The sequence below is a fragment of the Dama dama genome, chromosome 30, assembly GCF_033118175.1.
Source record: "Dama dama isolate Ldn47 chromosome 30, ASM3311817v1, whole genome shotgun sequence".
In the NCBI taxonomy this organism is placed as follows: Eukaryota; Metazoa; Chordata; class Mammalia; order Artiodactyla; family Cervidae; genus Dama; species Dama dama.
Window position 1 is genome coordinate 80,009,866 of NC_083710.1, and position 27,580 is coordinate 80,037,445.

Here is a 27,580-nt window from a genome sequence, read left to right on the forward strand (position 1 = left end):
TGGCTTTTTCACATAGAATAATGTTTTTGTGGTTGTTGTCCAGCCGCTAAGTCACGTCTCACTCTTTGCGACCCCATAGACTGCAGTGCACCAGGTTTCCCTGTCCTTCACTGTCTCCCAGAGTGTGTTCAAACTCATATCCATTGAGTCAGTGATGCCATCCAACCATGTCATCCTCTGTCACCCCCTTCTTTCTCCTGCCTTTCCTAGCATCAGGGTTTCCTCCAGTGAGTCAGCTCTTGGCGTCACGTGGCCAAAGTAGTGGAACTTCAGCTTTAGCATCAGTCTTTCCAGTGAATAGTCAGGGTTAATTTCCTTTAGGATTGACTGATTTAATCTTCTTGCTGTCTAAGGAACTCTCAAATCTTCTCCAGCACTGCAATTCGAAGGCATCACTTCTTCAGTGCTCAACCTTTTTTATGGTCTAGCGCTCACATCTGCAAATGACTACTTGGACAAACCATAGCGTTGACTATACAGACCGTTGTCAACAAAGTGATGTCTCTGCTTTTTAATATGCTGTCTAGATTTGTCATAGCTTTTCTTCCAAGGAACGAGTGTCTTTTAATTTCATGGCTGCAGTCACCATCCACAGTGATTTTTGGAGCCCAGGAAAATAAAATCTGCCACTGTTTGCACATTTTTCCCATCTATTTGCCATGAAGTGATGGGACCAGATGCCACAATGTTTGTTTTTTGAATGTTCAGTTTTAAGCCAGCTTTTCCACTCTCCTCTTTCACCTTCATCAAGAGGTTCTTTAGTTCCTTTTCACTTTCTGCCATTAGAGTGGTATCACCTGCATATCCGAGGTTGTTATTTCTCCCGGCAGTCTGGATTCCAGCCTGTGGTTTATCTAGCTGGCAGTCTGCATGATGTACTCTGCATATAAGTTAAATGAGTCAGGTGACAATACACAGCCTTGACGTACCCCTATCCCAATTTTGGATGTTTTTGAGATTTATGTTACTACATGTATCAGTTTGTGGCCTTTTTTTTTGGCTGAGTAATACTCTATTATATGAATCGAATATATTTTGCTTTGTCCATTTACCAGCTGCTGGCCATTTGGGTGGCTTCAGTTTTTGATACTATGAATAAGCCTGTTATGAACAATTGTGTACATGTGTTTGTATGGGCATATATTATCATTTCTCTTGGGTATCTGCTTAGGAGTGGAATTGCTGGGTCATTTGATAACTATGCTTTTTAGGTACTAACAGACTGTCTCCCAAAGCAGCTGTACCATTTTGCATTCCCACTAGCAGGGTATGAGGGTTCAAGTTTCTCCTCATCCTCACCAATGTTTGTCATTACGTTTTTGATTATAGACTTTCTGTCGGGCAGGAAGTGGAATCGCATTGTTACTAATGGTGTCTTTGAAGAACCAAAGTTTTAAATTTTGATTAATTCTATCAGACTTTTTCCTTTATGGATCAGTCTTCAGGAGACTGACATCTGTGGAGTGTATCTCTTGAGCTTCCTTGACCTCTGTGCTGGGTTGGGTGTTTAAAGATGAGAGCAGGCAGTCAGGCTGCCTCTCCCAGCCCCACTTCCCTCCCTTGCTGAACTTCTCACAGGGGCTGCGTTCTTCTAGTTGTGACTGTGGGGCCCCCCGTGCCCCCCAGCTCTCTGTGTCCTTGGCGCTCTGAGCCCCTTCAGGGCTGTGACGGCCATGGCCTCCCGCTGTTGTCCGTCCCTGGAGCCCTTGTCGTCCTCTCTTGGTTGTCAGGGAGCACCGGGTTGAGCTTCCTGCGTCACACAGCAAATGTCCCCGGCTCTGTTTTACCTCTGGTGATGTATTTATTTTCACGCTACTCTCTCCGTTCGTCTCCCCCTGTCCTTGTCCCACTGTGTCTTCAAGTCTGTTCTCTATATCTGTGGAGAAGAAATATTTTAACGCTGCTTGTATTCCTTATCTTTCTAATTCTCTGCTAGTTTAGCAGGTATTTAAAAGCTTTCTTTCCCTAGACAGAGCTGGTCTAGTCTATTTTTTTTAGTTTCCTTTTTACCTTCGGTGCAATCTATTTGATAAGATTAGGGACCAAGCAGAGTTATCTTTTCATCATGTCTCAGGCATCTAATGGACTAATATGAAAATTTCCATTAACTCAAAGTTTTAAAATTCAGACATAATTTTTAACCTATTATGGCCAAGCATTTAATTCTTTAAACAAAAAGTCAGTAAGGAAGGTGATGTTTTTTCTGTCCTATAAATTTAAAAACACATCCTTGTTCTGCTAGATCGTTATTTGGAAAATAAAAGGCTGATAAAAGTAATTTCCCCCTATTTAAAGAATCAAAAATTTTCCAAGTGTTAGTCGCCGAATTGTGTCTTGACTCTTGGCGACCCCATGGACTGTAGCCCATCGGACTGCAGCTCATCAGACTGCTCTGAATGGAATTCTCTAGGCAAGAATACTGGAGTGGGTAGACATTCCCTTTTCCAGGGCATCTTCCCGACCCAGGTATCGAACCCAGGTCTCCTGTATTGCAGGCAGATTCTTACCTATATAAAAACTAAATGCTTGAGGAGGAAACTAATAATCTTTAAATAAAACCCCATTTGGAAACTTTTCTATTGGAAAAGTTTGTGAAGAGTAACTCCTTGACTTAGTACTTAAAATCTGATTTTCTATTTGAAACCTGCTGTCAGCAATATCCTGTTTAATTCACTAGTTCAGTTTCAGTTTTCCATGATTATATTTTCCTCTTACTATTGAAATATAAAAATGAAATTTATGTGTTTTCAGGGTATTGACATTTTTGAGACATAAATACATCTAGTCAGTGTGGGTGATGCTGCTAAGTTATTCTTGAGAAGAGAGTCTGCACTGCTTGAATGCAGTTTGTTTTGTATTAATATTATGGGCTTCCCTAGTAGCTCAGCTGGTAAAGAATCCGCCTGCAATGTGGGAGACCCCGGTTCGATTCCTGGGTTGGGAAGATCTGCTGGAGAAGGGATAGGCTACCCACTCTGATATTCTTGGGCTTTCCTTGTGGCTCAGCTGGTAAAGAAAATGCTGCAATTTGGGAGACCTGGGTTCAATCCCTGGGTTGGGAAGATATGCTGGAGAAGGGAACAGCTTACCCACTCCAGTATTCTGGCCTGGAGAATTCCATAGACTGTATAGTTCATGGGGTTGCAAAGAGTCAGACACGATTGAGTGACTTTCACTTTGTATTGATATTATTAAGCCAAAGAAATCACTTTAGTCATCTAGAACAATAGCAACCAAATTGAAATTGGGTTTTGAAAGTGTTTTAAACTGTTCTTTCTTGGTTGGCTCGTAAGTATCTCCTTGGGCACTAAGGTGGCGGAATGTTCCTAGTTGTTTTTTTTTTCTCTCAAATGGTTCTACCACACATTTTTGCTAGTACTGAGCCGGTGCCAGACTGGACTTGAGATGCTAGTATATGCTTCTACCTTAAAGCAAGACTTGTTTCTGAGAAACAGAAGAAACTGACCAACCCTTTAGAAACAGCATGTTTTGCTTTTCTTTGTAAAGTCTACAGGCAGTTTTGACTTGCTTTTGATGTATTTATTTGAATGTTTATTCAAACAATATTAATGATCTGCTAAAACATGTTAGGCTTTGAGCTAGATTCTCAGTATGTTTACATGTAAGAGTTTGTGCTAACATAGGAAGAGTGTCTATTTTGATGATAGTTGAAAAACAAAGGATGCAACATTATATATGCAGTTTGGTTACAGAAGTATATTTAGAGAAAAGCCTGAAAGTAAACAAGTCAAAATGTTATTAGGGTTCCCCTCCTTTTTAATGCATATTTATTGTAGAAAATTTGGACATACCAATACACATGGATGTGTGTGTATATGTTTCAATTCTACCCCCACCATCCCCCGCCCCCCACCATATAACCCTTAGTTGCCATATGGATTACTAAGATTGGAGAAGGTTTAATTTAGCATAGCCTTTTACCTCAAAGACAATGGCTTAACAGTGAAAGTTAAGTAGTCATTCAAGTGTATCTATAAATTTAAAAGCTTTGTAGCAATAAAACTGTGCTGAGAGAGATTTTTTTTTAAAAAGGAATTTAAGACAACTTCTGCATTGCAGGACCTTATGATCTGGCAAAGGAGAGTGTATAAATTTTAACAGGCGTAATCTGTAAAGCAGTCAAAATGACATTACTGGGCAGGAGGCGATGAAATGTTAAATTCTGTGTCAGGTACTATTGAAGTTCAGATTAGAGGCGATTCATCTGAAGACTCTGGTAGAAGTGAAGCCTGAAGCACTGAGTAGTGCCTGGAGGGAGAGATTCAACCTTAAAAACTACCCCGCCTGACTTAGGCATTCTTTCTAAAGGATTGTTCAGTGTTCAGTTTCTTTCTTACAAAGAAAACCCACAACCGCAACTACAGCAACAGTATTGCTATTAACAGGGACTGACCTGGGCTGAAGGCAGTAGAAGAGCGGCCGTTCTGGTCTGAGGGGGGAAGAGCAAGTTGAAGTTGGGAATAAGCAAGGCGTACAGGACAGCCTTGCCTTGAATTTGGGAATCTTTAGGATTCTTTTGTGAGCTCGGCTGCCTTTCCTCGAATATTATTAAAGAAACTGAACTGTGTGGATTTGAGTATTTGATGTTAAGATACTGATCTGTAAATCCCTTGAGTAGTAAGTATTTTTAACCTTTCAATACACCATACAGTTTTTTTTTTGCTTAGTTTGAAAATATTTAATTGAATTGATAAAAATAGCTCTGAACTTTCTTAAAGATGACTTGGGTGGGTTGTTTTTGTTTTTTGGATAGATCTCATTTAAAACCAAGTGCTTCTTTAAAAACTACCTTACAGCTGGGGAATATAACTTAGCAATACCCAAATTTATTTTCTACCTTAGACTTTTTGGAAGAGGGTCAAACATGCTCAGGTATATGGATGTGTCCCAGTTTTTAACGTCTGCCTTGTAAAATAAATTTAAATAGAGTTTCTTAACCTGGAAAACTGTTAGGAAAAGCCATTTCAGAGCATTGTGAATCCCCTTAATCATTTTAAAAGAATAGATTGTTTTCAGAAGTAAGTAACTTACTCTACTCTGTATTGAATACCTTGCGTTTCTTAAGCAAAAATAGGTTTGAAACACTTGTGGAGGGAGTAGTCTTAAAAATAGAGCACATATTCTTAAATTTGGAGTTGATTTAGAACTTAATGCATGTATCGGTTCTTTTAGGATGAAAGGTTAAAATGGATGAGTATGGAATGTGAGACTGTTTAAACAATTCTCAAGGTTTTCTGGCGCATGTGTGGTGGTATTGAACTCTTCAGTCCTGGGCTTCAGTTTGGGCCTGGCGCTGACCTGCTGCTCTGCAGCAACACTCACCCCATCCCTTCACTCAGTTCCTCTAATTATCTCCATTTCCTGGGGAGCCTGCTTAGAACTGGGCAGGAGTGCTTGTTATTAGTATATTAGGCTACCCTGGCTACATGTAACAGGGTAGTTTTTGATACAAGATTTATGTAGTGATGAACTGAATAGGGGGCTAAAGTTGTTTGCTGTGATTTTACCTAATGAAATTGGTGTGGAAATGATGGGGTTAGACAGTGAATTGGGCTTGTAATAAATGAAATCATGGTTAATATAGCCCCTGAGCTTATTTGCCACCCTGTAGCTTCCTAGTGCATTTTCAGAGAGAGCGCTGAGGATAGTGATGCACTCAGGTTGGCTGTTCTCTGTATCCTTGCAGATGCAGGTAGTTCTGTTTGCTGCGAGGCCCTGTTAACGCAGAGATTTCTCTTCAGGTTCACGTGAAGATGGCGGATGAGGCTGTCTGCGTTGGCCCAGCTCCTACCGGTAAGAGCTACCTCAACATGGACGCCATCATGGATGCCGTCAGGAACAGCGGGGCCCAAGCTGTGAGTCCGAATGAGTCCATCTGCTGCAGCTGTTTCATATGTAGTGAGCGGAATGCTAGAGTTTGTATTTAAAAAAAAAAAAGGGAAAAGAATGATCGAAAGTGCTGTTGCAGTTCATGTCACATGAGTGAAGTGTGGCCGAATCCGCTACTGGGAGTCAGAGGCTTTGTGGCATCTGGCAGGGTTGGTCTCTGATCTCGCAGGTGGCTGTTGGGTTCAGCTTTCACACCAGGGAGCAGTTTCACTTCATTTCCAAATTTGCTAGGAGAAGGAAAAAAAAAGAAATCCCAATTAGTTTTGAATATTAACCCTTTCAGTGTGATAATAGTATTAAAAAAAATGTGTTTTATAAATAGGATCCAAAAGACCCTGTCTTAAATTCTGTTTTAATCATTCAGAAATTATCTGTGCCTCCTTATACTTACAGAAATGAAATGCAGTTGGTAATTATTTGGGTTTGGTGTCAGTGGAATGTACATGATTTATGGGGAGAAATTGGCATTTCTCCCCATCCCTAATTCTGTGTGAATGGAGTGGCATCCAAGGAAAAAAATAGTTTCTGATCGGCCATAGTGTTTTATTAATACTGTTGCGCTGTGTGTGTGTTTATCAGAGAACTAATTACATATAATGTTAAAAAAATAGGTTAATAGATAGGTAAATAGATAACTCTGCAGAGTTATCTAAAATTGGATAGAAACAGCCAATACCAGCAATTAGCCTGGAGTGCTCCAATTAGTAGGCATATTTCTTTTTGGGGAAAAAAAACGTTTTAGTAAGATGCCTGTTTGAAGAAGAAACTGAATTCATGAGCCCCTGTTATAGATGTTATAATTTATTAGCAGGGTTAGTGAAGGTAAAACTCTGTTAACCTGTAAAGATAAAACTCTGTTAACGCTATAGTAAAAGTATAGATTGTCAGAATATAATCTTTAGTTAAATGTTTATATAAAATGAAATTGATGGAGTGAAACTCTTCTTATATGATGTAGTAGTGTAAATTACTCTGTACCATGTTCATAAAGCTTAGTTCAACATTTAAAAAATCTCAGATGTGAAGATACTTATGTGGCAGCCTGGATGGGAGGGGAGTTTGGGGGAGAGTGGATACGTGTATGTGTATGGCTGAGTCTCTTTGCTGTCCACCTGAAACTATCACAACATTATTAATTGCCTATGCTCCAAAATAAAAAGTTGAAAAAATAGATTAAAATTGAGTGAAAAAAGATCCTATTTTTTTATACCAAATCGATCATGTAATTGCAGAGAAAAAAATAAACATTCAGGTTAAAAAAGAAATCTCAAATGTATAGATACTTCTACATTAGATTATGATATTGGCTCACTTAGAAATATGACATGTAGCAAAATTATTTCCTTAGAAATATGTTTAATACTAATAATAGGGTGGTTAAATTTACGTTTGGTCACAATTACTTGGCTAGAACAGGATGGTAGAATTTAAGTTGTTGCTGTGTGGCTTATGAGAGAGGAGAGCATGGAGTGGTTGTGACTGGCTGAGTGGGATGAGGAGGGAAAGAGGGGCAAATAGTAGAAGAAAAATCCAGAGTATGGTGAAAAAGTAAAGCCAAACGTTGATTTTAGTTAGGTTTGATGAAAACTGATCATTGGGTAATGGCTGAGTATGTTCATATTATCAGGAATAAAATACATTCATTGGTTTAGTAGCCAGGGTGTTGGAAAGTAACAGTTTTTTCTGGTACTGTAAAGAAAGGGGAGTTAAGAGTCTTTCATCCATCTTGTGAAAGGTTTCCTTTAACATAACTCTTTGACCCACCAAGCTTATGACCAAAGTTGGTCTCAGGAAAAGTGGGGGAGTTTGGGTGGGGCTGAATAGCATAGCCAAGTGCAAGTGGGCAGGAAGCTCTGTGTGTAGCCGGCCCTGGCTGTGGTTAGGTCAGAAGCATCGTGCTGCCAGTGATTTCTTGGCATTTGGGTTTGAATTCAGAAACTGAGTTGGAGCTATTCAGGATGTTAGAGAGGTCAATACAATACATGCATTAACATTCTCTTTGTTTTGCTTATTATAAAGGTTTTGCAAATTGATAAAAACTGAAAGTGCTTTTTGTTTTCATTTCTAAGGTACATCCAGGTTATGGATTTCTCTCAGAAAACAAAGAATTTGCCAAACGTTTGGTAAGTTTGTAATGAATGAGAAACCATTAGCTTACATTTCAGAAAGCAATGTGATGGTGTTGCTTTTGTAAATGTGGGTAATGGTGAGTTATAGACTTTTAATTGACCCAATGGTTCTTTGAAAATAGTTTGGGAAAAGTGAAGACTTTATTTTGTTATCTTAAGTCCTGATTTGAAGAGTAAAGATGGAAAAGTTGTAAAATCATCATTACAAATAATGAATGATACCTAGTTTATTACACATTGTGTGGACTTTGACTTTTAAAAATTAAATATTTCAGAGACTTTTAGCTAAATATGTCAGGGTGTCCAGTGATTTATTAGTTATTGTACCATAAGCAGGAATGTGAAGCCAGAAGTAAGATTCTGGTATTTGTCCCTTTTATTGCCTCTTATGGCATTTAATGGAGAAGGCAATGGCAACCCACTCCAGTACTCTTGCCTGGAAAATACCATGGACGGAGGAGCCTGGTAGGCTGCAGTCCATGGGGTCGCTAAGAATGGGGCATGACTGAGTGACTTCACTTTCGCTTTTCACTTTCATGCATTGGAGAAGGAAATGGCAACCCACTCCAGTGTTCTTGCCTGGAGAATCCCAGGGATGGGGAAGCCTGGTGGGCTGCCGTCTATGGGGTCGCAGAGTCGGACATGACTGAAGCGACTTAGCAGCAGCATGGCATTTAATATAAAATCTTACTACTGCTTCTTTACTGTGGGAAAAGTTTTTTTTTTAAATGATTTGAGTATCCTGCTGATACCATCATCCTGACTAGGTATGTGAACCTATATTTGCTATTAAACTGATTTTCTAAGTGTATTTATATCTACATTCAAGATGGTACTGAAACCTTAGTTTTTGGGTACTAAAGTATGATATTGAGTAATGTTTCAAGAAACTCATTAGGTATTAAGTTAACTTTAGTATATTATACTTTGTTTCTGCAGTATGCTTGTATTTTGTTCTTCTGTTGGTTCAAAATTATTTATGAATGCAGTTACCATTTTGAAGATGTTATTTTTGTTCAGTTGTTAAGTCATATCTGACTCTGTGACCCCATGAACTACAGCATTCTGGGCTCCCCTGTCCTTCAGTTTGTGCAAATTCATGTCCATTGAGTCGATATGCTATCTAGCCATCTCATCTGCTGCTGCTCCCTTCTCCTTTGCCTTCAGTCTTTCCCAGCATCAGGGTCTTTTCAAATGAGTCAGTTGTTCACATCAGGTGGCCAAAACATTGGAGCGTCAGCTTCAGCATCAGTCCTTTCAATGAATATTCAGGGTTGATTTCCTTTAGGACGGACTGGTTGGATCTCCTTGCAGTCCAAGGGCCTCTCAAGAGTCTTCTCCAGCACCACAATCCAAAAGCATCAATTTTTCAGCACTCAGCCTTCTTTATGGTCCAGCTCTCACATCTCTACATGATGACTGGAAAAACCATAGCATTGACAGTTTTCACTTAAAATTCGTAAATTTAATTTGGACAAATCTGAAGATCATAGAGTTCTAGCTCAGAACATCTATCTGTTTCAACCAAGTTACTTTATAAATTAAAAAGTAAGGCCTAAAGAAGTTGTGACATGAGCTCACAAAGATGGCTAATAGTAAGAAATGTTTGGAGAGGGCACGTGAGGTATAGGTATCTGAGGGTCCAGATTGCCCAGGTTTTGTGCAGTATATCCACAATTTCCTGTTTATCAGTTTTTATTACCTTGTTTGAAATTTTGGCTGAGGTTCTGTTATTATGTAAGAAAATGATTCGAATATATTTTAAATGTATTTGTACAATATGACATATTTAAGTTTGTATGAATGAGGAGTCTCTAAACTATGGTCCATAGGGCAAATGCAGCTGTGGTCTGTTTTTGTATTATAAATTAAGTTTTATTGTCACACAGCCTCGCAGAGATAACAGGTGAGTTGTCTGTGGCTGCTGCTGCTTTAGAACAGCAGAGTTGCAGAGCTGTAGTAAAGACTGAATGGCCTGCAAGTAAATATTTATGGTATGGCCCTTCATAGAAGAAGTTTGCCAGCTGCTGGTACAGATGAGTGAGTACCTGAGTCTGGGAGAAGTGAAATGCTAATATGTTCATTGATGCATTTATTCAGTCATTAAAAAGGATTAGTTGATATCTTATGTTCAAGGCATTTAAGAAGGATATAAAATTGCATTAGATGTGTGTTTTGCTCATGAGCAGCTCACAGTCATGTTGTGAAAAGTACGTCAAGTACCCTCATGACTTCAGGGAGGAAAGTGTTATTTATGAAGAAGTTCAGACTCTCTGTTAATGAGAAGAAGATTGTGCCATTGGGCGTTTCATGTTAGAGAAAAGAAGATAGAGTGTGTGACTACCCTCCTTTCTCATTTATTTTTCTATTTTTATCTCCTCCATTTTAATTTACCCATGCTTTGCCTCAGCCAAGCCAGACTGAGTGCTGTTCCCAAACGTGGCTGGCTCTCCCTGTCCCATCCTTATTACCACTGTCCTCAGTGGTCCCACCTGTCCCCTTGCCCCACATTTCCAACTACGATCTCTCCTTGAAGGCACAGTTCATGTTGCCTCTACCAGAATAGTTTTCCATGTCCTTCTGGTGAGGACTAATCTCTTTCCTCTGTCTTCTAGAGCATTAACATTTTTTAAAAAATTTCTTACTTGGTATACCACCTTCCCTAATATGTTAAAATTGTGTCTGTATTTTAGTCTCTTAAAATAAGAAACTGGGTCTTCTCATTCTTTGTTTCCCATTTGTTTTATCACCTAATGATTTCTGTGTAGTAAGTTCAATGAATGTTATGGAAAGATTCAGTAAATATTATTAGATGAAGAATCATAGAATAACCTGCAAGAAAACTTTCCTCCTATGACAGAAGGGATGGTTTTGTAATGGGAAAGTGGAATTGCCGTGTGTTTTTATTCACCATGGAAAATATGTAGCTGATGATAACTAACCTCTTTTTGTACATCATGGCAAGATTCTTACTTGAGATATAATTTTCCTAGCATTTAAACTTTTCCCATTGAAGTGTGCCATTTAAATTATTCCTTTTGAAATGTCTGGCTATAGCTGGCAAATTCCATAAAAATAACAGAATGACATAAAATTGCTTACAGATTTTGTTATGCATATCAACATTGTGTGGTTAGTGATGAGCCATTGAAATCTAATAGTTATTATCTCAAACTGGGTGTATTCTTGCATCTGTTTTCCAAGATAGTGGTAATAGACTACTATGTTGGTGACAACCTTTGGCAAGAAAGATGAGCAGAACATGGAAAAGAAATGTTTAAGTTTAATTACTGTGGAGTTCCTTTTACTGTAATGGTGTGACTTATGTTTGAAGTTTAATCAAATGTGGAGGGCCCCCCCCCCATTAATTTCTGGTTCTGTATTTGTTTTATTGCTGTTCAAAATCACCATAATATTTACTTTGTTGATATAAAAGATATTTGTGCTTTATCATCTGATACATTGTTTTTAGTTTACAGCTTTGAATAAAATGGTTTCTTAAATTTTTTTCTGATTTATGCAATTTTTTTTGCTTTAGAAAGTACCATGAATCAAATGTCAAAAGCATTCTAAATGTTATACATATGTTTTACAAGGCTAATTATTCTTTATGCTTAACTTACATGAAGTGGGATCAGATTATAGAGTATCACTACTGTATATAATTTAAACAAAATCTTGTTTCAGCCCCTGAAAGAGTGGTTTAAAGATTAAGTGAGATTTAAAGGTATTTCCTGGGGCTTCTCAGGTGGCGTAGTTGGTAAAGAATCTGCCAGCCAATGCAAGAGATGCAGGTTTGATCCCTGGGTAGGGAAGATCCCCTGGAGAAGGAAGTGGTAACCCACTCCAGTATTTTTGCCTGGGAAATCCCATGGACAGAGGAGCCTGGCAGGCTGCAGACCATAGGGTTCAAAAAAAGTCAGACTGAGCAACTGAGCACACATTGAAAAGATTTCCTAGTATTTTGTTATCTTTCTGGTCTTTATATATGTATATTTTTCATGTTATCATACCGTATTTTAATGCAGCACAGCATTGTAAGTTGCAGTAGTTAACTTTATAAGAAATTCATGTTAGATTTAATAATTTGTGTCTCATGTATGGATCTTATCCATGTATTTAAAAGATAAGTGTATATATGCATATGTACAGATAGTGCATTCTATCCACAATGCTCAGCATTGAGGGTGGAGAGGGGAACTGTGGGAAGCAGTTGAGGTGTGATGATTGTATTTTTTGTCTCTCTTTGTTGGAGACTTTTTAGTAAGATAAAGAGTATAACTTTCAAAAACAATAGTGAGATGACTTTTTTAAATCGATTGAATTAACCCAAACATTTAAAAAATAGCTATAATGCCCAGTGTAGGCAATTGAACAGGAAGCGCCTTCTTGTTCATGGGAGTGTAAATTTTTTCAGCCCTCTTTTTTCTTTTTTTCCCAGAAATTTGCTAGGATTACCAAAATTTAAAGTTTATAATTCCACTCTTAAGAATTTCACCTACAAAGATATACTTTAAAAATGTTCATTTTAAGGTTGTTTGTAGTATCAAATTTTGGAAACAGCTCAAAATTTTTTCCTTTAAACTGAAGAGAATGACATCTACCCTGTAGGGTTGTTGTAAAGGTTAGAAACCATGTGTATAATGAACTTAGCACAAAGTCTGGCAATTCCAGGCAGATCACCTTATCATTATTAGGTGTTAGTTAATAATCATTACTTTAGTCAATAGAGAGAGCTATTGAAGAGTTTTCTTTTTTTTTTTTAGAATGAGAGAGTTAATATTAGCATTTTTGGGGAAATTTGATATTTTCATCTGTATTTTGTGAGCTTAGGTGTTTTTCCTGTTGAGATTAATAATCAGATAATATTATATTCCTGTACACACATGCATGATTCTGTAGTTTGCAAAATACTTTGACCTTGATCTATATGATTTCATTTAATTCATGCAGCCATTTCACAAAAAGACATCTGAGACTCAGATGCAGTGATAGGCCAGTAGTCACACGCTATTGGCAAGGAACAAAATCAGGACTTGACCTCAGTGGGATGAGCCTAAGTACACAGAGCTTAAGAAAACCCTGTACTATGGTTTGCTTAGTTGGAAAGCGTCAGAAACCAAACACTGAAGACCAAATACCTGTAGAGAATTTAGCCAGAACACACAGAAATCTGTTCCCCCGTTTATAATAACAGAGGTAGCACACGATCAGCTTGTGTAGATACAAATTTGAAGAAACCCTTTTGTGAGGTCATAGGTCTTCAGTTGCAAGATTGTAATCCACAGTGTGTAGGAATTGTGAAGTGTGTATTAAGTACTTGGCAACTGATACTAAAATTATGAAGTTAGCAAGTTTGCCAATGACTGTTTAACAATATTTTTGTTCTTAAAATATTAAGAGTGCATTTAAAATAATCCATTTTATGCCCTGTTCACTCATATTTGAAAGTAGTTCACTCATATTTGAGTAGAAAAAAGAAAACAAAGACCTTATAAGCCCAAAGTTGTTTTGTAACTATTATTTTATCTACATAGGTTATGATCTGGATAGCTCATGGAAGTATGTTTTGTGTGTGACTTAGTTATGTATGTCATGACTTAAAAAGGTTAATACTACATTTTATTTTGTAGACATCTAGTTTTAACTACGTAACTGTTCCTAAAATTATTAGAAATTTCCGTTTTGGACACAGGTCTATGATTTTATTATATTAAAATAAAAAAGTTTTGAGAATGTAAAGTCTTAAGAAACTTAAGCCACACGTATACATTGAAAAGGAAGGTTTCTTCTGTGAATGTCTGACCCCAGCCCCTAGTTTAAATCCCTAGTGGCTACTGTTGCTGCCAAATGTGTATTCTTCTGGAGTGCATGCATGCATTTGTGTTAGCCTGCTAGAATTTGCTTGTAAATTTGTTATATAGGGTACTCATATTTGCTGAAGTAAGATTTTGTTTGTTTATAAGAAGAGAAGTGGGGCTCCGCAGGTGGCTCAGTGGTTAAGAACCCATCTGCCAGTGCAGGTGCCATCCCTGGGCGGGGAAGATCGCCTGCAGGAGGGCATGGCAGCCCACTCCCGTGTTCTTACCTGGGGAATCCCATGGACAGAGGAGCCTGGCGGGCTACAGTCCACGGGGGTTCCAGAGTCAGACACGACTGAACGGCTAAACTAACAAGAAAAGAAGTGGCACAGAAATTTTCTTCCCTTACCCCAGACTTTTAGAAATAGATGTGGAATACCCACATGTAGATATTCTTGCAACATTCTTAATCTTTCTGATAATGTGTGGTATCTTATGATTTATATCAAAGAGAACAATCTCAGCTTAAGTGCCTTGCCCAATGTCACATAGCCCCAAAAATTAGAGCATAGTATCTTGCAAAAGTCTTTGTTAATCCCACGCTTAGTAAATGTGAACTGCTTTTAAGATGAACTGGAACTAGACGGGATTGTTAGTGTTTTGTTTTGAATTGACAGCTTTGGCTGGCACCTATTTTTACTGTTGGTGGAAACTGTTTCTCTTTTGACTCCCTTTCCCCCCTCTAATTGGTGTACCATTGCTAAGGTCTAAAATCAGAATATTTCTTTGGGTTTTCTGGTCTGCTGAGCTTGGATATCAGTGAAAGTAACTCTCTTGTCTTGGATTTGCTGTTACAGGTAAAGTGAGTTGGGAGAACTACAGAATAATCATGGATGTCCGTTTCCTCTCAGTGATCTTCTGTTGAATTAACAGTGTCTTCCTGAATTTAGAGGAGAGATCTGGTGACTCTGTCCTTTTGCCAGTAACTTTGTAATAGGTTCTACTTCGTGACTATAACTCTGTCATGTTCGGAAGGCTTACTGAATACCTGTGAAACAAGCTTCACAAAGCCCTCGTCATAATGGACTGTGTGTGAGACGTTTGAGGACATGATTGAGAATGCGCTGGCTTAGAATTCAGTTTCGGGAAGATGATACAGCCTAGAAACGCTTTAAATCGGATGCCCTTGAAAAGGAAAAATCTTCTGTTTTTAGGGAGTCTTTAAGGCAGATTCGTTTAGAGTTGTGGGGCTTGGGGGTGATTTCAGTGGCAAGGCTTCTCTCTCCCTTTGGCTTGAGGTTAAAACAGTTTGAATTTTATACTTGCACTTTCCTCTGCTCTCTCCTTTGTCTGCTTGCTTGCACTACCGTCTGGAGTCTGAGTTAAAATTCTTACTCTGCCACTTCTCTGTGATTACTCTGTGATCTTAGACAAGTTGCATAATGTTTGATTTGAAAGACTGATGTCTTCTGCTTACTGTTGGCAGGACTTGGTTTTCTCCATCTGACTCATGTCTCTTGTAGCCAGCGTGTAGTCACGCCACACTTCTTAATCTGTATTTTTTAATTGTAGTGTTTGGCCTTTTAAACTTTTCGGTTTGCCTCAGTCTTACTTTCTTTAAAGACAGCTTTTTTTGAGATATAATTTATATCATAACACCCTTTTATAATGTAAAAACAAGTTATATAACTATTGCCACTATGTAATTTCTGTAGAATCTATTACCTTCTGTAGACTCTATTACGTTTAATAAATTACCAATATGACTGGACTTATGTCTAACATTTTATAAAATTTTGTGATTGTCTCCTCTTTCTCTGTCTTTCCTGTCTTCTTTGGGTTATTTTATTTTCTGGAATTCCATTTTAAATTGTTTAGTGGTTTTCCTAAGGGATTACAGTATACATCCTTACTTTATATGGTCTGCTTAGACCTAGTACAGTATTATACCATTTCATGTACAATGTAGAAATTTTGCAGTCTTATAGCCTACTATTTTCCTTCTTTCCATCTCCATTCTCTGTGTTGAGTTTTCGTATGTATTTCATCTGCATATGTTATAAATTCCATGGGAAAATGTCATAATTTTTCCTTTAAATGTTTTTTGAAGTGAGTTAAGACATTTCCTTCATTAATGACCCAAATAGCATTCAGTTGAAATTAATACTGATTTTTCTTTTTGTTCTTTTTGTTTTGGTTATGTAGAAGAATTATTAAGTTCATTTTTTATTATGTTTAAATGTGGTAAATTATATATAACATAAACTTTACCTTTTAATCCATTTTTAAGTGTACAATTTGGTGGTATTAAATGTACTTATTGGTACACGGTCTAACTATCACTACCTTCATCTCCAGAATTTGTTCATCATCCAGAACTGAAACTCTCAACCCATTAAATAGTAACATTCTGTTTCCCCTACCCCTCCTACTTTCTGTCTCTGAATTTAACTGCTCTGGGTAACTCTAAGTGGAATCATACAATATTTGTCCTTTTGTGACCGGCTTACTTCACTTTAGCATAATGTATTTATTCCATCCATGCTGTAGCATGGGTCAGGATTTCTTTCCTTTTGAAAGCCGAATAATAGTCTACTGTATGGATATATACCACATTTTGTTTATCTGTTGATTATCACCCAATTGGTACATGAGTAGAAGGTGGAAATTACCCTTTTTAGTTTTTTTGTATCACTCAAGAAGCTTTCAGTATGTTTGTTAACTGTTCTTTAAATGAGAAAAGTTGCTGAATTAAAATTTGGCATTTTGAAAATAGAAAGGGTATTTGTGAAGCCTCTCTGTAGTTTACTGTTGTAATGCAGTTTTTAACATAGTAACTTTGTGATCTCTTAAAGTTTATTTTCATCCATTTATTTATAACTCATACTTAAAATTTAGTGGATAAGATTGTTGTTCTCATGAAGGTAATAGATTGAGGATTTTGTGGGACTAAATGAAGTAACATTAATTATCATGGTTACATATAGTTAATGATTCTTACTGCCCCACATACATTCTAAAATTAGGCTTTTCAGTGCATGTTTTCTAAAAAGGGGCAAAGAGGCAGAAATAATGAGATGATTCTGGGGCTTTGTTTTCTGACTGGACCTTATCTAAAGATACTGTTACAAAGTTTTTGAGGTGCCATACTAAAAACAGTGTGACATGCTAATTTGCCTAAGCAGAGAGGGTTCCTTTCTTGTGTGTGTGTGTGTGTGTACTTCCCAACATGCTTAGGGCACGTCTGCAAATGTGTGCACTTTCTTAGCTTTTTATTCAGTCTTTTACATAGGAGTTGGTTATTGAATGCAGTTTTTTAAGAGAAATAACCTTAATGACCCAAATCAGGTCCCTTATGATTGTTCAGTGGAAGTGACAAATAGATTCAAGGGATTAGATCTGGTAGACAGAGTGTGCCTGAAAAACTATGGATGGAAGCTTGTGACATTGTTCAGGAGGCAGTGATCAAAACCATCCCCAAGAAGGAGAAATGCAGGAAGGCAAAGTGGTTGTCTGAGGAAGCCTTACAAATAGCTGAGAAAAGAGATGCAAAAGACAAAGGAAAAAGAGAGAGGTATATCCAACTGAATGCAGAGTTCCAGAGACTAGCAAGGAGAGATAAGAAAGACTTCTTAAGTGAACAATGCAAAGAAATAAAGGAAAACAGTAAAATGGAAAAGACAAGAGATCTCTTCAAGAAAATTAGAGATACCAGGGGAACATTTCACGCAAAGATGGGCAAAATAAAGCACAGAAATGGTAAGGATCTAACAGAAGCAGAAGAGATTAAGAAGAGGGGCAAGAATACATAGAAGAACTGTACAAAATAGTGACCCCGATGTTGTCACTCACCTAGAGCCAGACATCCTGGAGTGTTAAGTCAAGTGGGCCTTAGGAAGTATTACTATGAACAAAGCTAGTGGAGATGATGGAATTCCAGCTGAGCTATTTCAAATTCTAAAAGATAATGCTATTAAAGTGCTTCACACAATATGTTAGTAAATTTGGAAAACTCAGGAGTGGACTGAGAAAAAGACTGGAAAATGTCAGGACTGGAAAAGGTCAATTTTCATTCCAATCCCAAAGAAAGGCAATGCCAAAGAATATTCAAATTACCATACAGTTGCACTCATTTCACATACTACCAAAGTAATGCTCAAAATCCTTCAAGTTAGGTTTCAGCAGTAGGTGAACTGAGAACTTCCAGATGTACAAGCTGGATTTAGAAAACACAGAGGAAGCAGAGATCGAATTGCCAACATCCATTGGATCGTAGAAAAAGCAAGGGAATTCCAGAAAAACATCTGCTTCATTGATCACAACAAACTGTGGAAAATTCTTATAGATGGTAATACCAGACCACCTTACATATCTCCTGAGAAACCTGTATGCAGGTTAAGAAGCAACAGTTAGAACCAGACATGGAACAATGGACTGATTCCAAATTGGGAAAGGAGTATGTCAGGGCTGTATATTGTCAACCTGCTTATTTAACTTCTGTGCAGAATACCTCATGAGAAATGTCAACTGGATGGGTGAATCACACACTAGAATCAAGATTGCTGGGAGAACTATCAGCAACCTCAGATATGCAGATGATACCACTCTAATGGCCGAAAGTGAAGAGGAACTAAAGAGCCTCTTGATGAAGGTGAAAGAGGAGAGAGAAAAAGCTGACTTAAAACTGAACATTCAAAAAGCTGAGATCATGGCATCTGGTCCCATCACTTCATGACAAATAGATGGGAAAAAAGTGGAAATGGTGACAAATTTTATTTTCTTGGGCTCCAAAATCACTGTGGATGATGACTGCAGCCACAAAATTAAAAGACGCTTATTCCTTGGAAGGAAAGCTATGACCAACCTAGATAGCATATTAAAAAGCAGAGACATTACTTTGCCAACAAAGGTCCGTCTAGTCTAACCTATGGTTTTTCCAGTAGTCATGTATGGATGTGAGAATTGGACCATAAAGAAGGCTGAGTGCTGAAGAAATTGATGCTTTTTTTTTAATTGATGCTTTTGAACTGTGGTGTTGGAGAAGACTCTTGAGAGTCCCTTGGACAGCAAGGAGATCAGACCAGTCAGTCCTAAAGGAAATCAACCCTGAATATTCATTGGAAGTACTGATGCTGAAGCTCCTATACTTTGGCCACTTGATGCGAAGAGTCAACTCATTGGAAAAGACTCAAATGCTGGGAAAGATTGAGAACATGAGGAGAAGAGGGGAATAGAGGATGGGATAGTTAGATAGCATCACCGACTCAGTGGACATGAGTTTGAGCAAACTGGGAGATAGTTGCGGACAGACGATCCTGGCGTTCTGCAGTCCATGGGATCTTAAGGAGTCAGACATGACTTAGCAACTGAACCACAACCAGAGAAATAGCTTATCATTAGAAAAAATTATGTGTTACATTTCTCAGCTGGTATACTTATAAGGAAATATTTTGATGATTAAATATAGTTGCTGTTGTTGATTACAAGAGGACAAGCAAAATGACTGTGATCATGGTTTGAATTGATAAGATTTCTACCTTTAGCAGTTCAACTTTTTTGAATATGTATTGTGTGCCAGGCACTATTTCAGTCACTCTATGTGTAGACTCTCTTGCTTTCATAACACCCCTACAGGCGGATAATACTGTCTGTTTAGGTGTAGGAGGCAAAAGCAAGGTGAGCTTGCGCAGTTTGCTTATGCAACTCTTAGTGCTTGGGCAAGGATTCAAGCCCAGACATCACCTATCCTCCTATCTTCAGGGCTTTAGAAAGACTGTACAACTTGTTACAGAGCAAAACAAAATCTTGACAAGTTTTCAACTCTTCCCCCCACCCCCCATTATGTTTTCCTTGCCAGACTATGTGTGCTCTGTCAGTTGTGTCCAACTCTGTGTGACCCCATGGACTGTAGCCCCCAGGCTCCTCTGTGTATGGAATTTCCCAGGCAAGACTACTAGAGTGCGTTGCCATTTCCTTCTCCAGGGGATCGTCCTGACCCAGGGTTCCAACCTGCATCTCCTGCCTTGCCAGGCAGATTCTTGACCACTGAGCCACAGGGGAAACTGTATAATTTAATAATTACGATTTTGTTAGGCCTGTTGATCTAAGGCCTATCTACTAAGAGTTGTCTGCAAAAGTGAAGCTTTTCTCCTGAAAGCTAGAGGTGAGGACATGAAGCAGTTAAAATAAGAAAAGCATATGGGAAAAAAAGAAATGGAAAGCAGTGGTTGTAGTTTGCAGTGGAGTCTGTGGTGTGGGTGTCCTGGTTGAGCCAGTGTGTGGCAGCTACTACCTCAGCCACTGAGAACACACATGTCGGTCAACTCCCTTTTCAGATGTCTTGGCCAGTATCGTTCTAGTGATTGGGGTGTGTGGGTCTTAGCAGCTGTAACAAAATTTGGTAGAGGTTAAAAACAGCATTGAGGGTGAGGAAACTACAGATACTGAAAGATACTCAAGGAATAAGAAGAGATAGAAAATAAGATAATCCTTCTGAGTTGTCAAAAATAACCAATAATGCAGAAGTATGTTTCCTATAGAAGGTAGGCAGTTGCTTGTGTCCTTTGAGGAAATCACCCAGACACGTGTGTATTTTTCTTCATGGAGAAAGAAAGTCAGAAGTCCCTGGATTCCTGTGTACCTCTGGGTGAGAGAAGCCTTTGTCAGATGGGTCTCTGACGGGGAGGAGTGAAGACTTGGGTTCCTAGCACACTAATGAATTCTTGTTTGGGGGATTGTTGTTGTTCAGTCGCTAAGTCATGTCTGACTTTTTTCGACCCCGTGGACTGCAGCAAGCCCGGCCTTTGTGCAGCCTTTATTCACAATAGTGAATCCTCACTATTTCCGGAGTTTGCCCGAGTTTATGTCCATTGAGTTATTATCAAATAGGATAAAAAGTGGTTGCACATGCTTCCTCCCCACCCGCAAGCCGTGTATATGCTGTGGTATCATTATCTAAAGTTTAGATGAAGACTCTGAATCTGAAATGAAATTATTTTCCTCATCTTATACTAGTAGGTTGTCAGTTCTTTTGATAAAAGTCCATTGTGTTTTCAAGCCCTGGGATTCAAAAAAGCTGAAGTTCAACTGCACGCCATTATACAGAAAACTTAAATTTAAGCAGAAACCACAATGAGAAAATAAGCAGATTTTTAATGTTGTAACAAATAATTATCTGTTATTAATCATTTAGGGCCTTAAGAATCTGCTGTGCTTTTAGGTTATCAAAGAAACATAAAGTTGTATTCAGATGTGTTAGTATTATGAGTGCTTACTTGTACTAGAGTATTCTTTGGAAAACTAACTCATAATAACTTAAAACGGTAAGTTTAACTAATAGTAGCCTTATTTTACTCATTCTTGTGCCACTTTTACTTTGAAATTTTCATTAAAAATTTATAAAGTTTATTTTAGTTATGAAAATTATATTAAAAAATTAATAGATACTAGATGTCTGTTCACATTTTATTTCAGAATTTTCCATTGTCAACCGCCAATTGGTTAATGGTTAATAATCATTTTTGCTTCTATATATATGATCCTCTACTCATATAAACCAAATATTTTGCTTATTTTGAGATTAAATCACTAGCTTATGGTTTATACTTCTTTTCTTGACAAACTTTATATAATTTTCAGTCTTGCCAAGTTTCTGGTGAGTTTTAGATCACTAAGTCTAGAATTTGTTGACTGAATTCATGAACAAAGCAATAGCTTAATAGCTTGTTTTTTTTTTTTTTTTTTAAACCACCAGAGATCTTATTTTCACTCTTCAGAAACTGAAATAATGATTCACAAATCTTAACTGAAGTGGACCACATTTACGATAATGTTTTGCACAACATTTTTAGCCGATGAAGTGTAAGAATTTCATGTCTGTCTCAGCTTTTCGGTCCCCGAGGTATTAAAAGTGGTGACAGGGCTGCTCTGTTACTGTTTTGCAGCTAGCTCTTTTAATTGATGTTGAATTGTGGCTTTCCATGCACACAGGGTTCAGTAAAAAGGTTGCCGTCGTCCAGTGAGCATTTCTCCTTTAATGTGCTCATTAGTGATGGCAAGCTCAGGTTTCAGCACACGTCAGTAATTCACATTTCATTGCTGAGTGGCTGCCCTTGTTCCAGAGCTGTTTCTAAGCCCAGTGAATATATATTGGGGATAAACAGAGTAGAAGAATTGAAAGCCACATACCCCGCCAGGCCTTTCAGTTGGTTCTGACGCTCCCAGTGGGTCTCTGACGAGCAATGCATGAAGCAGAATGGAAATGCAAAGACGAGGCCTGCAGAAGTGGTCACAGGTAGGCCACTCCCTGAAATCCCCTTTTTGTGACCACCTTTCCATGTCATCTTCCTCAGGTTCTTCTCTCCTGACAGACTTGCTGTCAAAGTGCAGATACTCTGCTAGAGCTCAGAAGTGAACAATAGAGGATCGACCAGGTTCCTTCACCCCTTCTGACTGTTAAGCCAAGTCTGATTGTTATGCAATGAGTCAATGTGAGCAAAGCCTTGCTAGGCCTTTAGAGCTCCTAGGGACCCCATTATTGTGAGGGATCTCTGGGGTGATTCCTTCTGGGATTCATTTTCCCTCTTTGCCTGATTGGTAGCAGCTTGTTCTGGCTTTTGAAAGCTTGCTTAGATCATTCAGGGGTAATCTGTGAAGCCTGTGGGTTGTGCCCCACAAGCCTGTGGGGCACATCAGGCCAGGTCTCTTGTTACAATATTGTCCTCAAAACTGGGATGTTAGGAAAAATCTAGAAGTTTCCTTCCTGTAGAAAAACTTGCTATATTAGAAAGAAACATTTTTAGACCTTGGGATTTTATTCTAAGTTACTATATGCATAGAAACAGTAGCATTAGGAAACACTAGCCTCACTGTCTTTAGAAGGTTAATAATGTAATTCTTTATACATTTTATTTACATATACATGGAAATTCGGGTTTCTTGTGAGAAAGTAGATACTAATATTGCCCTTTGGGTGTTAGTATGGTCACCTGTCTACTTATTTATTTTTCTGATGTTTTTCAAAACATTGAATTTAAGAAGTTTTGGTCAGGATTTATGGTTAGAAGCAAAGGTGAGTGAATTTATGACCAACAATATAATATTGAAAGACAATGAAAAATATTATACTCAAATTAGATTGTTACTATTTTAGGGTAAATTGAGTTGGATGTGATTTAGCTCTTAAACATGAACGTATGTTAAGCACGGTTTATTAAATCTTTATATTAGTTTTTTTTTTTAAAGCTAGAGTTTAATAGAGGAGCAACATGGAGTAATGTGGTTTTTGGAAATTTATTTTATGTGTATGAAGGTAAAGATGGGAATCTTTAGGATGTTAGCTTAGAAATGTTCTGATCAGTATCAGTATTTTTGCCTTTGCAAAAATGTAACCATAAATTTACCTTCTAGATGACTACTTGAAACTATTCCTTTTGGATGCTTGCCAGATAAAAGCCCTATGGGGTTAAGTTCTGGAAAATCACTTGCAAATTTGTGGGGGATATCAGTGACTTTAAATATTTAACTGTCCAAACTGTCATCTGTGTGCGTTCTGTCTCTGCATTGAGTTAAAAAAAAAATGAGAAGTTTGTCAGCCAGTTAGAATTAAAGGTGACATCTGCTTTTAATTGGTGTTTTATTTTCTTCCAAGTCAGTAAAAATTCAGTAAGACATGAATTATCAAATTTTGCAATGGTAAGCAACTTGTCAAGTGACAGAGTACTACCTTGAGCATTTGTACAGGTGGAAAGTGTTAAAATGTTGATTAATCGTTCTGAGTTCTGATTATGGTTTTAGAAGGCAAAAGCTTCCATAACCATTGCCAGCTTTCTTGTGTCAGTTAGTATTCATTTGTTAATTTTGTAGGCTTTTTTCAATTACTGGCAAATTGCCTCTTGTATAATTAGCACTTAACTAGTTTTAGTGATTCTTGGTCTAGTAGACTTGGGGTCAGATAGGCATTATAAAATTCTTGTGTTTCTCAAGTCTTATTTATTTAGTAAACTTCTTTGTTAAATTCTTTATAGTAAAAAAAAAAAGCTTAAAAAATCTCAAACTGAACTTTAAGATGATATTCTCTTATATATACTTGTGTCGTTGAGAAGGGAGTATTTGATTCTTGACAAAGGTAACCTTGCATGGACTCCCTGTTGAAAAAGGAAATTGATTATTTCTGTTTTTACCATTTCCCAAACATTTTAAGATATAAAACGTACGAGTAGAGAAATCAGTTCCTTCAAAAAGAGCATGTAAAAATAACTCAAGACTTCAAACATTCTCAAACCTAAAAGAGACCAAAGAAAATATTTTCATCATAGTGACTACATTTACATTTTCTAGTTACTGAATATTTCAGCATGGTACTGAGTAGGCTCTTTATAGAAAATGTCTTTAAAAATTCAACTATGAGGATGATTTTTTTTTTTTTGCTAATTGTTAATATGAAAGTAGATTTCTTCCTTTTCCAATTTGAATAGATCTGTATATTAGAGGTAGAATTGTGTTTAGAAAGTAGTTAGGACTTATAGCAGCATTTCTCAGATTAGTCTCTTAATATCACTAGAATTTAATATTAAGAAACCTTTAATTCAGGTTTCTTTTTAATTGTCTGCTTTAGAATATCTGATAAATGTTTATGTAGTAATGTGTTTACAGAAAATCATTGCATTGTTTAATTTGATTCAAAATCTGTCCTGTTCAGTTACTTGGATGCTGTATCGGTTTTATTTCAACTTAATAACTAGAAAAGATGCTTATATAAATTAACAGTTGATAAGTAGCATCTTGAACCCAAAGGCCAAGTTTAACAGTTTCTTTTACATTTTAAAAAATATGTGAAAAATAGGAAATTTAGCTCTTCTCTTTAAACTGTATGAAACACTTTTATAGTCATTTCAATGCCGATAACTTCAGGGTTCATTGCCCCTGTACATTTTTCAAATTATTTGCTTCTCAATACATAAGGCTTTAATTTACCTCCTACCGACAAACCCCAAATGGGTTTTTAAGAATTTTGAAGGTGGATTTGCTATAGTTGGGTTGCAGCACTGGTTTTGATTGCTAACATGAGATTCTTTAAGACTCCCCAAATTTAGAAGGATGGATGGGAGGTTGAGGCAGCATCTTCTGGGCAAATGCTAAGGTGTTTTTCTTTTCAGTCACAGAATTCCTGTTTTTTATGATATCTTTCTTTGAAACCCATGTTAATTCCTGTTTCTTTGAAAATATAATTTAGATGCAACATTTAGCTGTATTTTTTTCACTGTTAACTTAAATTTTGGTTTGTATGAGCTTTTTTAATCTTGAATTTTACCTAACAATAGTGAAGATAGCTATAAGGTTTGTAGCATGACGTACCCTACAACAATACTTACTGCTCCTGTAAATAACTCTGATACTATTAGTAAACGTGGTTTGTATACTGATGACTGAATACCACCTCGGGTTCTCATTCTCTTAGAGATGCTCAGGGTGGCTTTCCTGTCATCCTTTCATGCTTACGCTGCTGTTGAGAAATGAGGAGAATAGTTGATAGCTGTATTTTACTGGAAAGAAGACTGAAATTTATGGCTGGTATTTGAATTGGGGTAATAACTTACTTCTCTGCCCCTAAATGCTTTCACAATCTTTCAGGGAAATTGAGATCACCATAGGCTTGACTTGTTAATCATTTCTGTGTTTGCAGCTCAGTTTGGTCACTAATACTGAACTTGTTGCTTATATTCTTGCTTCTCTTTGCTTCCTTGCTTGCAGTTGCTGTTGTTTAAATTGCCAAGCTTTCTTTATCATGCGAGCCCGTCACTCTGTTGACAGTTGATCGGATCAGGGATTAGCGTCTGACCCAAAGGAAGGCCCTCGGCCTAGGGTGTGTGGGTATGGATGGGGCCATGTGTGGTGGGGGTTCTGGGTGGCCGTAGGGTGCAGAGGAGGTTGTGATATTTGAACTGGAAGAGCTGAAAGGTGAGAAGGAGCGGCCAGCATGTGAGGATCTGGGGGTAAACCCTTTCTAGGAAGAGGGAATGAGCAGGTGTAAATGTTCTGAGGCTGGAAGATTAGCATTTTGGGTAGAGAGAAAGAGGCCCATGTGGCAGGAGGAGACTGCATGAGGAGGCCTGTGTTACAGGATGAGTTTGGAAAGATGGGCTCAGGGCAGATCAGTGAGGGTCATTGTAAGAAGCTGGGATGTTAACCTGAGCAGCACTGGGGAGACAGAGTGAGGAATTTTAAGCATGTAGTGACGTAATGTGGTGTATTTTTATATTAACTGTAACAGATGCATATCAGACTGGAGAATTATGTGATTAAAAGCAGTTATGATAATGGGAGTAGGAAAAAATGTAAACTATATATGACAAGAAGCAACGCCCTAGAAGTTAGAAGTCTCCTGCTGGTCTTTCTGTGGAAGTCTTCCCTCCTTAACTTTGTCCTGCTGCTCCTAGGACACATCGTCCTGTGAAAACAGTGCTGTCTTCTAATTTGTGCTTTGCAAATCATCCCCTTTTCAGTAAGCCCTCCCTTACTTAGAAATTAGTCTGAGACCAAGAATCACTCCTCGAAGCCGCAGTGACTTATTTCCTTAGGGCTTGATTATTCAGTCGTGAAAAACACCCTAGTAAGACCGTCCATGGTAACCCTTGACCCTTCAAGTCTTAAGGACAGTTAGGGGAGGGTGTGGATACAAAGGGAATAGATGGTATCATAGTTTAAGGTGGCCACTTGAGATTCTGTCTCCTTTGATATCTTTCTGCCAGTGTTAATTACGGATGTGTGTGCTTGTTCGTTTAGTCATGTCCAACTCTTTGTGACCTCATGGAATGCAGCCCGTCAGGCTCCTCTGTCCATGGAATTTCCAGGCAAGAATACTGGAGTGGGTTGCCATTTCCTCCTCCAGGAGATCTTCCCAACCCAGGGATTGAACCCGTGTCTCCCAGATCTCCTGCATTGGTAGGCGGATTCTTTAACACTGAGTCACCTGGGAAGCCCGTTAATTACTGATAAGCTTCTTTACCTTTCTGTCTGGCCAGCAGGTGATGGTTATACCAAGTGAATGTGCTTCAGTGAATGCTTGTATATGGTAGGAGTGGACATGTGCACACAGTCACTTACATTCCAGTGGACAGTTTGCCTCTCTAACATTCTTCCCACCACTGGTGATTTGTTTAAGCTGGTTATAATCGTGTTATCTCTTCTGACGATTATTGATTCAAGGATGAATCAGTGAAGGCTCAAGCCAGTTTGGATCAATGAAACAGAATGTGGGGCTTTTCTGGCATTCCTGGGAAAGAAGCTTTCTCATTCATTGGAGAGGCCTTGGTGCTCAAGCTCCACACCACCCCCACCGCCCACCCTTTGGTGAGTGAGCGGGCTTGATGCATCTGGCAGCCGTTTTGTGACTGTGAGGCTAGCCAGCTGAGGACAGAGCTGACTTATACAGTGGGACGGATCTGAAAGAGTGGCAGAGAAACCCAGACTTGGGAGATAACCTTTTAGAAGAGTTTCTTTTGGTGTTGAAGGGAGTGTGTGTTGGGAGAGGGGAGAGTCAGGGTGCTTTGTGGGTTGACAGCATTTTGTACTTTCTCTGTCTTAGTTGCTCAGTCGTGTCCAGCTCTTTGCCACCCCATGTACTGTAGCCCACCAGGCTCCTCTGTTCATTGACTTCTCCAGCCAAGATTACTGGAGTGGATTGCCATTTCCTTCTTCAGGGGATCTTCCCGGCCCAGGGATCAAACCCGTGTCTCCTGT

At 38.2% G+C, this 27,580-nt stretch overlaps 1 protein-coding gene across 1 annotated transcript in view; it reads left to right on the forward strand.

The window, feature by feature from the left end:
- The window catches only part of PCCA (propionyl-CoA carboxylase subunit alpha), a 349,630-nt gene that overhangs the window by 46,500 nt on the left and 275,550 nt on the right, over window positions 1–27,580 (forward strand). The window contains exons 5-6 of the mRNA XM_061133801.1: window positions 5,763–5,876; window positions 7,980–8,033. Coding sequence (XP_060989784.1) covers window positions 5,763–5,876; window positions 7,980–8,033 — 168 coding nt within the window. The remainder of the gene's footprint in view (window positions 1–5,762; window positions 5,877–7,979; window positions 8,034–27,580) is intronic.